We start from the raw sequence: 14,727 nt of genomic DNA, 5'->3' as shown, positions 1-14,727 counted from the left end.
TGTTCAACATGTCCCCAGGTTGTTTTGCTGCAGCATTCATTAATAATTAAATATTAAAGTCATACCCGATATTTATACATTCCTACATAGGCAGATTTTAGAAAATTCCACAAAAAAAATCAAATCAAATTATTATCAGCAAACTCTACAATAGTCTTGATGATTTTCAAGTTGTTGTGACACATCCTCATCCAGTGCAATAATTACTCATTTCAAAAGGAGGAAGCTGTTCAAAGACCTGGGAGCAGCTGGAGAAACTGTTTTTACTCTGCGCACTTTACTCAACCTGGATACCTGGATTAAAATGAAGAAACTGGTGGAAAAATATAAATAACTGTCAAAAGGATCATCATTAACAAACAGTGGGGAGATTGCAATACGTCATGGTAGCGCCTAGTCTGCCTGAACCACAGAAGAAGACGGTTTTAACGGGCGAAGGTGCGTCGGTTCTCCGGAACAGCAGGGGGCGCTGCTGCCGCGCATCAACACCGTCTGTCCGCCGCTTCAACTAAAACAAGAAGCGGCTACCAGGCGTGCTCAAAGTACGCCAACTAAACCTTATTCAACAACAAGAATGATCTTCTGAAAAAAGTCAAACTAACGTCAATAATGCGAGCGGCTTCACTGCACAGACAGCAGATTTAGAGAATATTTTTTTGCGGGGTACGTAGACTCGACGTTTTTTCTTCCAAATCTGTGTTCAGTTATTCAGCAGCAGAGCTCGTCAGTTAGCTGCTAGCCTGCTGAGCTAACGGTGACAGCTGGGTGACTCAACGTTACCTGATGAATGAAACCAGTTAAACTCATTTCAGGGGGTTTATCTTCCTCAGCGAGGTACAGTTTGTCACCACGGCGATAGTGTCGACACTAACCGTGATATTTAAATCGTATTAATTAAAACACGTATCGTAGCTAAGCGGTTAATTAAAAAAAGCATTAAAACAGCCGCATGTGTGAGCTAAGCTAAAGCTGAGTACTTCGATGCTATCAAGCCAACTATCCACTGATCTGCTGCAGCTGTGCTTTTAATTAGCCTCCTGAGAGACCGAATTGTGTAAATGTCTGACTTATTCCAGTTTATATATGTGTGTTTCACGATGTTATCTGTGCTGACAGTTAAATATAAGAGCAGTTAAATATATTATTGGCAAGGAAGGCTAGCATGATGAAATACTGACAGGAGCCTCCGTACTAGTATGACAACTAATCTGATGACATTTTTATTATTAATGTGAAGTGAAAGCTTCAGGTTTTTATCCTCACTTCATATTTAAGTTATAATATAATCACAGAACTCCATTTAAAGGACAAGTTCACAATTTTAAATGACCTATGGGTTTTTTTTCAAAGATCATTGGGTATTTATTTTTAATTTTAAACAGATGGTCATCTCTATGTAATATTCTAAAACTGAGGTGTTTGTGGCAATTTGGTTTAAGACAAATATAATCAGGAGTAAATCAGCCAGTAAAGCAGGATCCACCTTTAAAGGTGATTTTGGCCTCCATCACTTCCATCGACAGCACGTTTGAAGGATCTTTTAACAGCCAGTATGAACAGGAGGAATGATTACAGCGAGGAAAACCTCTTTCACTGTTCATATGGACACCTGGCTGTTGTTTTAAGACAGTCTTGAAACATTTTGAAGCTATCTTTTCATGTTTTTTTTGTCCATGTATCTGTTTTTTTTCTCCAGATAAATTGTGATGGCTACTACTGAGATGGAATCGGGTTCTTCTGAAAACAGATCAGAGCATGGGACGGTTGATCCTGATTCAAAGTACCCACTGAAAGTGCTTTACTGTGGAGGTAAAGTACACAAGCTTTCACTCATGTCATCTTTACAAGGTTTATATTGGTACTAGGGCTGCAACTAATTATTTTCTTGATTAATCGATTAGTTGTTTGGTCTACAAAATGTCAGAAAATGGTGAAAAATATCAATCATCATTTCCTGAAGCCCAAATGCAACCTAAAATGTCTTGTTTTGTCCTGATCAACAGTCAGATATTCAGTTTATGATCATAGAAGACTAAAGAAACCAGAAAATATTCACATTTAAGAAGCTAGAATAAGAGAATTTTGACATTTTTTCTCTAAGAAATGACTCAAAAGGATTAATCAAGCATTAAAATAGTTTCTGATTAATTGTCTGCCGATCGACTAATCGATTAATCACGTAATTGTTGCAGCTCTTAATGCTACCTTTGTGAAAATGTGATTTGAATTATTAAATGAATGATTCTCTGTTTATAATGAATTCTTGTCTTTTCTCTGCAGTGTGCTCTCTGCCTACAGAGGTAAGTTTAATTATCAAACAAATGAAATATTCTGTAGTGTCATCCAGTTCACTAAATCTCTCACAAATACGCCTTATTTAGTATATTTAATCTTTAATTCTCTAACTGCTGTGTCGTGTCTGCAGTACTGTGAGTACATGCCCGAGCCGGCCAAATGCAGGCAGTGGCTTGAGAAGAACTTTCCAGATGTGTTTGCCAGGATGACTGTAGGTGAGTGTTATTTAAGATTATAATCAGAGATACTTACCTTCAATTTCCTCAAAGTTTGCATATACAGATAGAAATGAAACATAATATATCGCTGCGCAAGAATACATTAGAATAGATAGAGAGGGGTTTTGGATGTGGGGATATTTTGGTGCAGCTCATGTTTGTCTCTTCCTGGTTAAAGGCTGCAGCACATTGAAGTCATGTTTTCACTTTTTATTGATGTACAGATGTGACGTGTGTTTACCACTTAACATACAGCCTCCTTTTAGTAGCTTTAAAGTTTGGAAAATGAATCTTATTCCACATTTTAGGACAAAATCAGTATCTGTATCATCTTGTTCCAGCTTTTCATCGAAGCTCCACGATGGGAAATAATTCAAACCCACCGTGCTCTTCTGCGGTCGCATCAAATGGAAATATCTTAAATGTCTCGTGCATCATTTTATACACACACTAATTCAACCTGACAGATGTGGTGTCTTTGGAAAGTTTGGGCTCCACTAGAATTTGAACTTATGTGGATATGAACAATATTTTGCTGCAAGGCAGATTTCAACAACACAAAAAGCATCAAGGCAAAATGTAAAAGCGAGATAGTACATTATAAAAGAACGCATTTAAATTTAGTTAAATAGAAAATAAAAATAAGCTACAACAGAATAAGGACAGTAAGTTACAGTGCAGTGCGAGATATGTTTAAGAAGCCTCAGAAAACAGAAAAGTCTTCAGCTTTGATTTAAAAGATCTGAGAGCTGCAGCAGTTTGTTCCAGATATGTGAAGTATAAAACCTGAACGCTGTGGAACCACCTGCAGGTCAGCGCGGTTTAAAGAGGTGAAACAAATGGTGATTTTTGTTTGTTTGGAGTAAAGAATGTGGGCTTTCAACTATTGTTTGCTGACCTACAGTGATTTATTTGGACTGTTAACAGTCTGCAGTACTGACTCCGCTGGAGAAACAGATTCTCATTTATAGAGTTCAGACGCAGCCGCTGCTTCACTCCAAGCCAGTCAGAATCTCCAGGAAACGATCAGAGAGGGAGACGGTCGGACTTTTAGTCGCACTGAGATCTTTTCAGTGTGAAGAGAAGCTGTTTCAAAGCACGGCAATTTAACTGATGAACGACTGTTAATACTCACAGGGATTTCAGCAGCAATTACAGGGTACAGTGGTGTGTTTATAAGCACGCAGGAGTCACTACGAAGCCCTAAAGCTGTGAAAGGATTTACTCTGAAATAGAGCTGCAATGGACAGAAAATGAATCTGGAATCAATACTCGTTTTGAATAGTGTTTTAAAGAAAAAATCAATAAATGTCCAGCTTCTCAGATGTGAATATTCTCTGGTTTCTTTCATTTTTTATGATGGTAAAGTGAATATCTTTACGTTGTGGACTATTTATCGGGGAATTTGAGGACGTCACCTCGATCTTTGGGAAACAGTGAACGACATTTTTAACCATTTTACAGACCAAATGACTTATCGACTAATTGAGAAAAACATTGACAGATTAAGAGACAATGAAGATAATCGTTAGTTGCAGCCCTTATTATTAAAACTTAACACAAGTACACAGTTTGTGCTTTTTATTTGTGTACTTTTAAGAGCAGAGTCTTGAAACTGTGACAGTACGGACAGGACAAGGTTCACTACAGAGTGAGAAATAGCTTCATAATGAGGTAAAATCTTACAGAAAACAGATTTTCAGGTCTGAAGATTAATAGTAAAGGTCTGTAAAAACTGTTGCAAATATACATTGTCCTTCCAGGTGTCCACACAAAGTATAACAGTCATCCAAAAGGTAAGAATTATTGTTGCCGGACTGGTTTTAATGTCTTTCTATTGTGCTTTTGTCCAACTGGCCCGGCAGCGAAGGCACCCAAGCAAGAACCCGGTACTGGAGATGCCCCCCCTGCAGGCGAGGAAGAGGAGAAAAAGAAACAGAAGAGAGGTGTGTTATGAAATATAGGCTTCTTATAGGATGTTATGTGTTAGTTATACATCCAAAGATATGTGTGTAGATAGTTTCTGTGGTTGTAAGGAAATCATTCTTCACTGCTGTCTATCTAAAGACGTAGTTTCACAGCTGGAAGAAGTCAGATAATCACTCGGAATGCTGATGTTTCCGTGGTAACTCACTTCATTTCCAGGTGGACGAGGCCAGATCAAACAGAAAAAGAAGACTGTGCCTCAGAAAGTTACGATAGCAAAAATCCCGAGAGCCAAGAAGAAATACGTCACACGGGTGTGTGGCCTGGCAACGTTTGGTAAGAGTTTTGTTTCTCGTTACACGTGATGTGACTTTTAATTTTGTTTCTCTTGATGCTTTTATTCTTAACATGAATCCTGTGTTGACTTCTCGCAGACATCGAACTTAAAGAGGCTCAGCGATTCTTTGCCCAGAAATTCTCTTGTGGTGCCTCCGTTACAGCAGAGGATGAAATAATCATTCAGGGAGATTTTACAGATGACATAATCGACGTCATCCAAGAGAAGTGGCCTGAGGTGAGCTGTTAGAAAACTTTGCATCTTTTAAAAAGGGTTCATCTTTTTAATCGTGACTTCTTCTTCTCTTTGTGCATTTTCTTACTTGTCTGTCGTTTTGCTCTCAATTTAATTTTTACTGGACGAGGCAGAGCTGAGTTTGAACCTTCCCGTGCCTACACTGTGATGTTAAAAGATTTAAAATAGCTGGCTGCAGTCTATCTTTATACTTCAGGATCTCAGGACTGGTTGTATATGAGTGAGCTTGTCATGATATCCAACTGCCCAGTGAAGCAAGTTGAGAGAGAGAGAGAGAGAGAGAGAGATAGAGAGTAAATGGTATTGTGGTATTTCGTGACTAAATAATAAAACTGAAAACACCAGTTTGCTCCTCAAATGTATTTTAGGTGCTTTTTATTTCGAGGCAGCTGATGTAGAACTGACACACGTCAGCTTCAGTAAAACGGAAGACCAAAAAATGTTTTATGTAAGCTAGAAGCGCCAGATTGTCTATGCAGGAGTTTATTTGCATCTTATGACACTATTCACGTCACATTTTCCATGTGATAAAAGCTAATGCTCTTAGTTGTTAGTAACCTTGGCACCAACAAAAGTAAAAGGAGATAAGTCTGATCTTTTTCTGTAATTTTCTTCTTGTCAGCAAATCCCACAAAAAGACCAAAACTAACAACATGTTAGTACAACTGTAGACATCAGAACTAAGCTCATTGGTTCCTTTTGAAGATGTAAATCTTAAAAAAAATGCTCACAAATTTATATAGTTTCATTTTTTTAAAGACTCAGTAACTTCCTAAAACAGCTGGTTGTTTTCAGCAGTGAAACAGGAAGTAATAGTGCATTTGTAGGAGATTTGTTGACAAGAAAAATATAGAATATCACCACACTTACCCTTTTTAAATGTTGAGTTCACACACACAACACAAATATTGAATTTATTCTCTGTGTCTTGTAGGTGGACGATGACAGCATTGATGATCTGGGTGAAGTCAAGAAGTGAAGACCAAATATGCACTTTTACTGAAATGGATGTGACCTGTAACAACGACAACCTGGCCAAATGTACACATTAAGTCATTTTATACTTATTTTATTTACTGTACATAAAAAGCTGCGGACTTGGCCACTCACTTGGCATTTTTTTTTTGTTTTGTTTTTTTTTATTAGTTAATAGCTGCTTTCTCTCGTTTGCCAAAGGTGTGGTATGACGTGAATCCCTCCCAAATGTTGTTCACTCAAGCAAACTGTAGGCTAATAAATTTCAGTCTCCTTCGCCCGTAAACTCAAGTCTTTTAAGTTTGTCTTTTCTTTCTTTTCAATGGTTGTGTGTAGCATTTCATTTTTAACAGGGGGGGGATGGCCCAGTGGGAGGGTTGGGGTTAACCAGATTATCAAATATCAAATATAAGCCTAGCCTAATTTCTGATATTATAATTGCAATTATAATTTTGATTTAATAGAGCTACTATTAAGCTAAATACATATTTTATGTGGGCCTATTCTTTTACTGGATGTGGACATTAAGCATGTTATGGTGTAAACTTTACCTTGAATTATGTAGCTGTAGCAGCTCAACATGTTGCGGTCAACTCAGGTTAATTTCTTCAGTTACATAACCTGCTCCACTCCCAAACATCTATAGTAAAAACTATATCTGTAGTCACGTCACCCTTAACATATTTTGTTACAGAGGCGGGTTGGTCTGGAGGTGTATTTTTAGCAGCACAGACACTTCTGAATGATCATAGAGACACACTGCTGCCTGAAGTATTCCTGTAATATTTCTATGATCCTTTTGCTCTTCTGTGACTACACGTTGCTACTTGTCACTTTGATCATGGTGACACTACTCTATAGAGCATATGGGGTATAATACAGTACAGAATTGAGTATTATAGCAGAGAGATTATCGATCCAAGATGAAACTGATAGAAAGGCAGGACTGGGAGGAAAAGGCACAATTACAAATTAATTTGCTACTTCAGAACCACGGACAGCACCATGGATTTATCAATACACAGCACAGTTTAGCTGCTGATATTTCAAAGCCACGGTCGGGGCCATAGATTCTAACTTCAAACCTCAGTCAGATAAAGGATAGATGAGTCAGGCAGACTAGACTAACATTCAACTAAACAACCCCTCTGCCCCTGTATTTTCTCTGCTACTAGAGGATGGAGAAGGGGAGGATGGCAGGTTAACAAGGGGGGATGGCATCGCCCCCTCATCCCTCCTCAAATCACCTACTGGGTTTTTCAAAAACCCATTAAACATTTTCAGGGTTATAATTTGTTGTAGTCACCTGCTTTACCTGAGTCATGTAAATGGCCGCAGGTTAGTTGTTTTTCAAGCACCCCTCTCAATACCCATGAGTGAGCTTATTCCCCTGAATAATAGTTTGATAATGAAGCACACTCCCCAGATGGATAACATTTACAGTTGTTTCCATGCTCCTCTGGGTCAATATCACTTCCCAATAGATAGTGCACAGATGTTCGCTCCACTTATGAATTAGTATGTTTGTCTGAGAATCATTTGCATGAAGGCAAACATGGATCCCTCCTAAAGATGTCAGCTGATACAGCATATCTATGTTGACACTATATAGAGCAGCGGGAGCGTGTTGTGCTTCACTGACGGTCCAAAGGATGAATGTCTCACACTTAAACGTCTGCTGCGCCTTCGAGTCTCCCATCCTGGACCAGGTTTTGCCTCCGATACTGATCCTGGAGTTCATGTTTGGACTGATGGGGAACGTCGTCGCGCTGTGGATGTTCATCTTTCACATGGACGAATGGAAGCCCAACGCTGTGTACCTGACTCACCTGGCTGTCGCCGACTCCATTGTGCTGTTCTGCCTCCCTTTCAGAGCAGACTACTACAGGCGGGGGAAGAACTGGGTCCACGGCGATGCCATGTGTCGTATCCTGCTCTTTCTGCTGGCGGCCAACCGTGCCGCAGGGATCTTCTTCCTCACGGCCGTGGCTGTTGACCGATACTTCAAGATTGTCCACCCGCTGAACCGGATCAACCGAATGGGCCTTGGCTATGCTCTCTGGGTCTCCCTCGGTCTCTGGGGCCTCATTGTTCTTGCCACCGGGTACCTCCTTGCTGATGAGCACTTCTACCCTAATGGCAACCGTACGCAGTGTGAGAGTTTCAACATTTGCATGGGCTTCACTCCTCTCTCCACCTGGCACAACACTTTCTATGTCATCCAGTTTTTCCTGCCCACCGCAATCGTCGCCTTCTGCACGGTCAGAATTACGTGGCAGCTGAGGATCAGGACTGTGGACAAAAAGGGGAAAATCAAACGGGCCGTTCAGTTTGTCTTGGCTGTGGCTTTGATCTTTATTACTTGTTTCTTCCCCAGCACTATATCGCGCATTGCTGTCTGGATCCTCAAGGTATGGTACACCGAATGCAAATACTTTGCGGAGGCCAACCTGGCGTTCTACACGTCTGTGTGTTTCACTTATTTCAACAGTGTCCTCAACCCTGTCGTCTATTATTTCTCGAGCCCTGTCTTCAGCGGCGCCTTCAACAGGCTCCTGAATAAGCTGCTGAGAAGGAAAGAGGACAAAGATGTGTCAGAGTCAAATAAAATTTCCACCATTGATGGTAGAAAGAATTAAATGCTATCATTATAGATATATTACATGAATCCAAAAAGCATGTTAAAGGCCTCGGTGTTGCTAAAATATATATAATCCAAATTTATAACCTACTATTATAAAATGTAGAGGACATTTTGCTGTGTGATTGTGAGCAATTAAATTACTAATGTAAAATAATTAACAGCTTAGAGCTGTGCACTTGTGTTGGTAGAGTATAAACCAGTGTGAGTGTAGTTGCAGTGTGGGATTTAAAGAGCTGTTAACAATTAAAAATAGACTGGAGTGGTTTTTGTAGAAAAGGAAATAAATCACCCACAACAACACTTTCCCAATTGTCAAAATAATTAACATGTTATAAAATATTTTAAATGCAAAGACCCTAAGATGTTTTAAATTCCTCTTATTGTCCGTGTCCTTGTCATCTTGCCCTATTTGTCTTTCATAACACTTGATTGTAATTTCAATATACAATGTCTAACTTAGACATTTTTTCCTTCCTAGTTTGTAAAATACAGTAGGTTCAGGGTTCGGGAAGTTCCAGGTTACAGGTTGTTAAGTTTGCGTAGTGGAAAAGCAGCTACTATCTGTCCTATAAATGATGTTATATATACAGTATATCCGCTGTTCTTGGTAAGGTAGTAAATATAATCATGTCTGTTGTCAATCACATCCACTGCAAACAGAAAACTGATTTTCTGCCAACCAGTAGAAAAAATAATTACAGTATAAATCAGATGAACAAACAGAGGGAGGTAGAGGTGATTTCAGCACTGTGAGGAAATGTCAATAAATGCACAACTTGTACATCGACATAACTGGGAAAGTGTGTGAAATGTTCATATATTCTTAGATGTAAAGTGTAAGGGGTTAGTGAGCATGCTAGTAATGTCATCAAATTACATAAAAGCATGAAATGTACATTATTGTTTTCTGCCTTTTGTCATTCTGTGTGCATATATTTTTGCTCATATAAATTTCTAGTCTTTGTATCCTGTCCATCTTATTTTCTTGTCAAATATCAATTAAAGATTAAAATAACCAACATAAATTATGTATTAAGTTTGTGCCATCAACAATATATAAATACTCCATTACAAGTAAAAGTCCTCCATGAACAGTCCTACTACAGTAAAAGTATATAAGTATTATGAGCTTGATGTAGTTAAAGTATTGCAGTAAAAGTACATAAGTATTATGAGCTTGATGTAGTTAAAGTATTGCAGTAAAAGTAGTGGTTTGGTCCCTCTGACTGATATATTATTATATATGACATCATTAGATTATTAATACTGAAGCATCAGTGTTAGAGCAGTATGTTACTGTTGTAGCTGCTGGAGGTGGAGCTAGTTTACACTACTTTATATACAGTTAGATAGTTTAGTCCAGTGGTTCCCAACCTAGGGGTCGGGCCCCTCCAAAGGGACACCAGATAAATCTGAGGGGTCATGAGATGATTAATGGGAGAGGAAAGAAGAAAAAACAAAGTTCTGATACACAAATCTGTTTTCACTTTTTCTATAATCTTTGCTGAAATATTGGATCATTTGAACATTTATTGAAATGAAAGCATGTGAGAAGTTTAGAGGGAAAAATCACTATTTGGTGGAGCTGTTAACAACTCATAGACATGTGAAATGTGACCCCGACTACACACTGCTTTTTGTAAGACGTGAAAAGCCAAAAAGGTTGGAAACCACTGGTTTCATCTTTAACAATGTGTTGTATTTTAAAAGCTTCTTATATTATCCATTGTGTCAAATCTTCATCTGAAAAGTAACTAAAGCTGTCAAATAAATGTAGTGGAGTAGAAAGTACAATATTTCCCTCTTTATACTTCCCTCTGGAAGTATAAATTACTTCCCTCTGGAAGTATAAAGTAGCAGAAAATGGAAATACACAAGTAAAGTACAAGTATCTCAAATTATACTTGAGTAAATATACTTAGTTACTTTCCCTTTGTGCTCATTTCCGGGACTCGATTTTTTAAAAATCATCGTGGAGCTCAGATGTACGAGCTCACGCTTGGTCCGTGAACGCAGCATTAGTTCCCAAGGTGACGTCAGGCTGTGAGTCTGGGCTGGGCTGGAAAAACATGTAACGGTGCTCACGGCATCCTTTACTGACACCCAATTCACCAAAAGAGACCAAGTAAGCTCCCGCAGCAACTTTTTATTCACACCTGTCTGCTTTTATTCCTCTTTTATATCACACCTGTAGAGCGTCTGTTGTCTTAACGTTATCCTCAGTTTTTATGCTTTCTTGCTAATCTGTAGCTAGCTAGCTCTGGCAGTTAGGAGCGCATTCCAGCAGGGACCAACGCAGATAACACAAAATATGGAAAGAAATACCTTTAAGCAGCTGTAAAATCACGGGACTTGCCCTAAAAAGATGCTATCCGATCAAACTAACCTATCACTGTGAAATGAAATGTGTAGCACGTTGAGAAAAAGTGTTATAGTTAGTTATATTAGCGTCTTGTAGGAAGGGCCAGCCTCATCATCTGTTTTTCATGTACAGCAACGATTTATACTTATCTGGTTAGTGTCTGTGAAAGTCTGGAGATAAACTAGAGTTAGTCTGAGATGTTATCAGGCCCTGGGGAGCCGCAGGATGGAGGTTTGACAGCTCTAGGTGTGCTTGTTGTTTTGGTGTGCAGACACCGGCTGGGCGGGGGGAGGAGCTGATTTCTCATCATTACCTCATCATTGCATGGATACAGATTCACATCTAAGCTCCTATAAACTGCTAAAGTCCTCCTCCACCCAAATATGTGTTTTTTCTTCTTGTTCCTACAGTTGGATGTTTGAGCTTCACTGTGAAGATTTATGTATGTGTTGTTTTCACTTTCATCTGTTGAGAGTGGAAAGTTTCTCTGAGCTTATTGAAAATCTGATTTGAAGGGGTGAGCAGGATTTGTGACATCACAACTAGTTTGGAGGATAATCCTGGTCCAATATTCAACTTATACAGAAGTGTGATGTGGAAACTTGAAGCCTCCAGTGCACAAACACTGAGAATGGTCTTTACACTGAAGTAGGAGACATCTTGTGTCCAACTTTTGACATGAAAAATATTTGCATATTCATAGATTGTGGAATTTTTAATTAAAGGAAAAGGAGGAGATGTCATTTTAAGGATTTTAACAAGATAATTGAACTTTTTTTCCTGTGCAAAAACCATATCAGACACATGTTATTAATCACAATAGAGTATTTTTTACCTTGCGAGGCCACCAATCAGCGTCCTATGAGGATTCTCACATGATCTTGCAAATCCAGCTGCCTTGCAAGGCAAGACGGTGATAGACAGATGATTCGACCAATCACCTGCCAAGTATTTTTTGAAAGTGCGTCAGGTTAGAGTATTTTATATGCATCTTAAAACATGTCTGGAGGGGATCTGCAGAAAGACAAATTAAGGCCCCCATCACGATTAGACTGCTCTGTTCTGATTGGCTCTCGGCAGACTTCCTCCAGCTCTGGAGGCTACTGTACCTCAACAAACCACGCAACAAACTAGTAGCAGGATTTCACTACTAGGGCTAGGGCTGTAGTCTCCTGGTCGACTGGTGGATTAGTTGGTTGATATGCTCTTGTCTGACCAAATTCTCATTGGCTGAATAATCTCAATGTTACTTTCAGAAGGAGAAAAGTGCTACATAGCAGTAGCTTTCCAGGATGAATCCATTATTTCTTGCGACAGGAGGGACAGACTAACAAATTACCTGTGAAAATGGGGGTTTATTCAAAACACCCCCGTTGTTTTCACAACTTTGAACTCGCCCAACCTAATGGAGACTGCTGGGTCTAACTGTACTCAACGTTTACTGAGCGTTTACAGTGTTTCTCCTATAATTATAATAACGAGAACCCCTGCCAGGCCAAAAAAAAAATTTTTCAATGCCAAAAATAAAGCCAACTATCCATTAATTCGGAAGTCAATAGTGTTTGGGAGCCTCTGTGCAGCGCTGTTGCAATACGAGCGAGTTGCAGAAAAGTGACGGTGAAAGCGAGCGGAGCAGAGGTAAAAGTTAGCAGTAAGTTGTCAGTCTGGCAGTAAATGTACAGTACAGATGACAGTGTAACAGTTAATAAATGCTGCAGCTTCTCAAGACCAAGAAAAGTCATGTCTGTCATTTCCCCAAGTGCTGGAAAAGTGAAGGGGGTTAGCTCCAAAGTTAGCAACAATGAGTTAGCTTAACCTGAAGACGCTAAAAAAATAGAGAGTGGAGAAATGTGTGGCTGCGAAGTTCACACCCCCAGGCGACTAATCGACTAGTTGAAAATTATATATGATTTCAGTCAAGCCCTACTGAAATCTGATCCAAAATATGAGAGAGGACAACGTGAACACATGGAAAAACCTTAGCAACAACCTTAGCAACAAAGGCTACTGGGCACGTGCGACGAGCTGACGTCATGTATCAGAAAGGTAGAAAAAAACGCTGCAAATGAAGCGTTCAGAGCAGGTTGAAGCCCTGACTTTTGACTTGAAGGCAGCATTTCTACATACTTTAACCTCAAGTTTTTTAAGTTTTTTAACTTTTTTAACTCAGCATCTGACATCAGAACAGAATATAAATAACAAGAAATCACAAAAAAGTATAATATGTCACCTTTAAGTCAGTCTTCCTCTCTGATAAAGATAGGCTATATAATATAAAGATATAAGTCAGTTTTCATGAGGATAGCTTTATATTTGTTTCAAGTATTGTGACAAAGATGAACATATGTAATCAGAAGGACATTTTACTGTTAAAAGATAAACTTGTTATGCTCTCTGGTGGACAAGCTTCAGTTTGTAATGGACACACAGTTTCTCATCTATAAAACATATCTGACTCTCCGTACCGCAGCTTCTCATCATTTAACGGTTGACATATAATATCGTCCCCGGCCCCGGCTATAATCAGACATCTATGCAGTAACTTCAGTGTAGAGCGTGACGTATTGAAAACACAGCGGTTACTGTATGACACATAATGTCCGTCTTGACCCAGTTACAGTCAGAATGAATCATCTGCTTTGTGAATAAAATGGCAGCACGGTCGAGCTGTCAGCTGTCCGCCACCTACAAGACCTTCAGGAAGAAAAAAAACCTCATCTTATTGGTTTGGATTTTGTCAGAGAAAGGAATGTTTGAGGCGGAAAAATATGCAATAAATGTGGAGGGATTTCTCTTTGGAGAGTGAAACTGTACACATGACATGAGGTCAGCCGGTATCACATTCATTACACGGTGATAATAAATAGCTTGGTAATAAATGGAGGTTTGGAGCTCGGTTACATACAGTTGGACGTGGTCTACAGAGTGTCACGGTCGTGGTTTAGGTTTTTATAAATAGAATATAAGAATAATAAGAAAATATTCACCCCACTTGGATGTTTTTATGTTTTATAACATTGAATCAAAGTAGATTTAATGTGGCTTTTTTGACACTGATCAACAGAAAAAGACCCTTTAAAAGTGAAAACTGGTGTCTATAAAGTGATCTAAATAAATTACTAGGGTTTATTTTCACCATCAATTAATCTGTTGATCATTTTCTTGATAAATCGATTTATCGATGAGTCATTTGGTTTATAAAATGTCAGAAAATGGTGAAAAATGTCAATTGCAGCTTAAGGTGGCGCCTCAAATGTCTTATTTAATCCACAAACCAAAAATATAGAGTTTATTATCATAGAAGACGAAATAAACAGGAAAATATTCATATTTTAGAAGCTGGAACCAGATAATTTTGGCATTTTTTCTCTTAAAAACTAGCAAAATATTGTGTTTGCATCAGAGCTGAAACAATTAAAAGATTAGTTGATCATCAGACAATTAATTAGCAACTATTTCTAAATTTTTTAAGCAAAAATGCCAAAATTTCACTGGTTCCAGCTTCTCAAATGTGACTATTTGATGCTTTTGTTTGTCATACAGTGTATGATGATACATTATTGGACTTTTAGTTGAATTAAACAACACTTTTAAACATGTTAACTTTTTGTTTTTGGTGGATTGTGATGGGCATTTTTCACTTTTTTTCTTGCATTTTATTGACAAAACAATTAATCGGTTAATTGAGAGAATAATCGTTAGCTGCAGATCTAGT

General features: G+C 38.6%; 3 protein-coding genes across 6 annotated transcripts in view; all 3 read left to right on the top strand.

Annotated features, from left to right (window-relative positions):
• The first annotated feature begins 460 nt into the window (after positions 1 to 460).
• On the top strand, positions 461 to 6,297 carry denr (density-regulated protein). Of its 3 annotated transcripts, none has more exons than XM_067574314.1 (8): positions 461 to 663; positions 1,697 to 1,809; positions 2,281 to 2,300; positions 2,426 to 2,511; positions 4,371 to 4,459; positions 4,659 to 4,775; positions 4,874 to 5,013; positions 5,966 to 6,297. In XM_067574314.1, the coding sequence occupies exons 2-8, from the start codon at positions 1,707 to 1,709 to the stop codon at positions 6,008 to 6,010; spliced, it is 600 nt and encodes a 199-aa protein (XP_067430415.1). In that variant the 5' UTR covers positions 461 to 663; positions 1,697 to 1,706; the 3' UTR covers positions 6,011 to 6,297. The 3 variants fall into 3 exon arrangements, with proteins under 3 accessions (XP_067430415.1, XP_067430416.1, XP_067430417.1); XM_067574315.1 differs by lacking the exon at positions 461 to 663 and adding an exon at positions 745 to 834; XM_067574316.1 differs by lacking the exon at positions 461 to 663 and adding an exon at positions 1,465 to 1,491.
• Positions 6,298 to 6,435: 138 nt separating this feature from the next.
• Positions 6,436 to 9,675, top strand: LOC137170752 (hydroxycarboxylic acid receptor 3-like). Its single transcript, XM_067574313.1, has one exon. The coding sequence runs from the start codon at positions 7,602 to 7,604 to the stop codon at positions 8,643 to 8,645; it is 1,044 nt and encodes a 347-aa protein (XP_067430414.1). The 5' UTR covers positions 6,436 to 7,601; the 3' UTR covers positions 8,646 to 9,675.
• A 909-nt stretch (positions 9,676 to 10,584) lies between these two features.
• clip1b (CAP-GLY domain containing linker protein 1b) overlaps positions 10,585 to 14,727 on the top strand; it is a 42,353-nt gene continuing 38,210 nt past the window's right edge. The window contains exon 1 of one of the 2 annotated variants that reach the window (XM_067573604.1): positions 10,585 to 10,775. The gene's annotated coding sequence lies outside the window, so the exon portion shown is untranslated. The remainder of the gene's footprint in view (positions 10,776 to 14,727) is intronic. The other variant, XM_067573605.1, reaches the window with a different exon arrangement.

This window comes from Thunnus thynnus, chromosome 19 (assembly GCF_963924715.1).
Source record: "Thunnus thynnus chromosome 19, fThuThy2.1, whole genome shotgun sequence".
Classification (NCBI taxonomy): domain Eukaryota; kingdom Metazoa; phylum Chordata; class Actinopteri; order Scombriformes; family Scombridae; genus Thunnus; species Thunnus thynnus.
The sequence above is the reverse complement of the archived record's forward strand: the minus strand, read 5'-3'. Positions and strand labels throughout refer to the sequence as shown.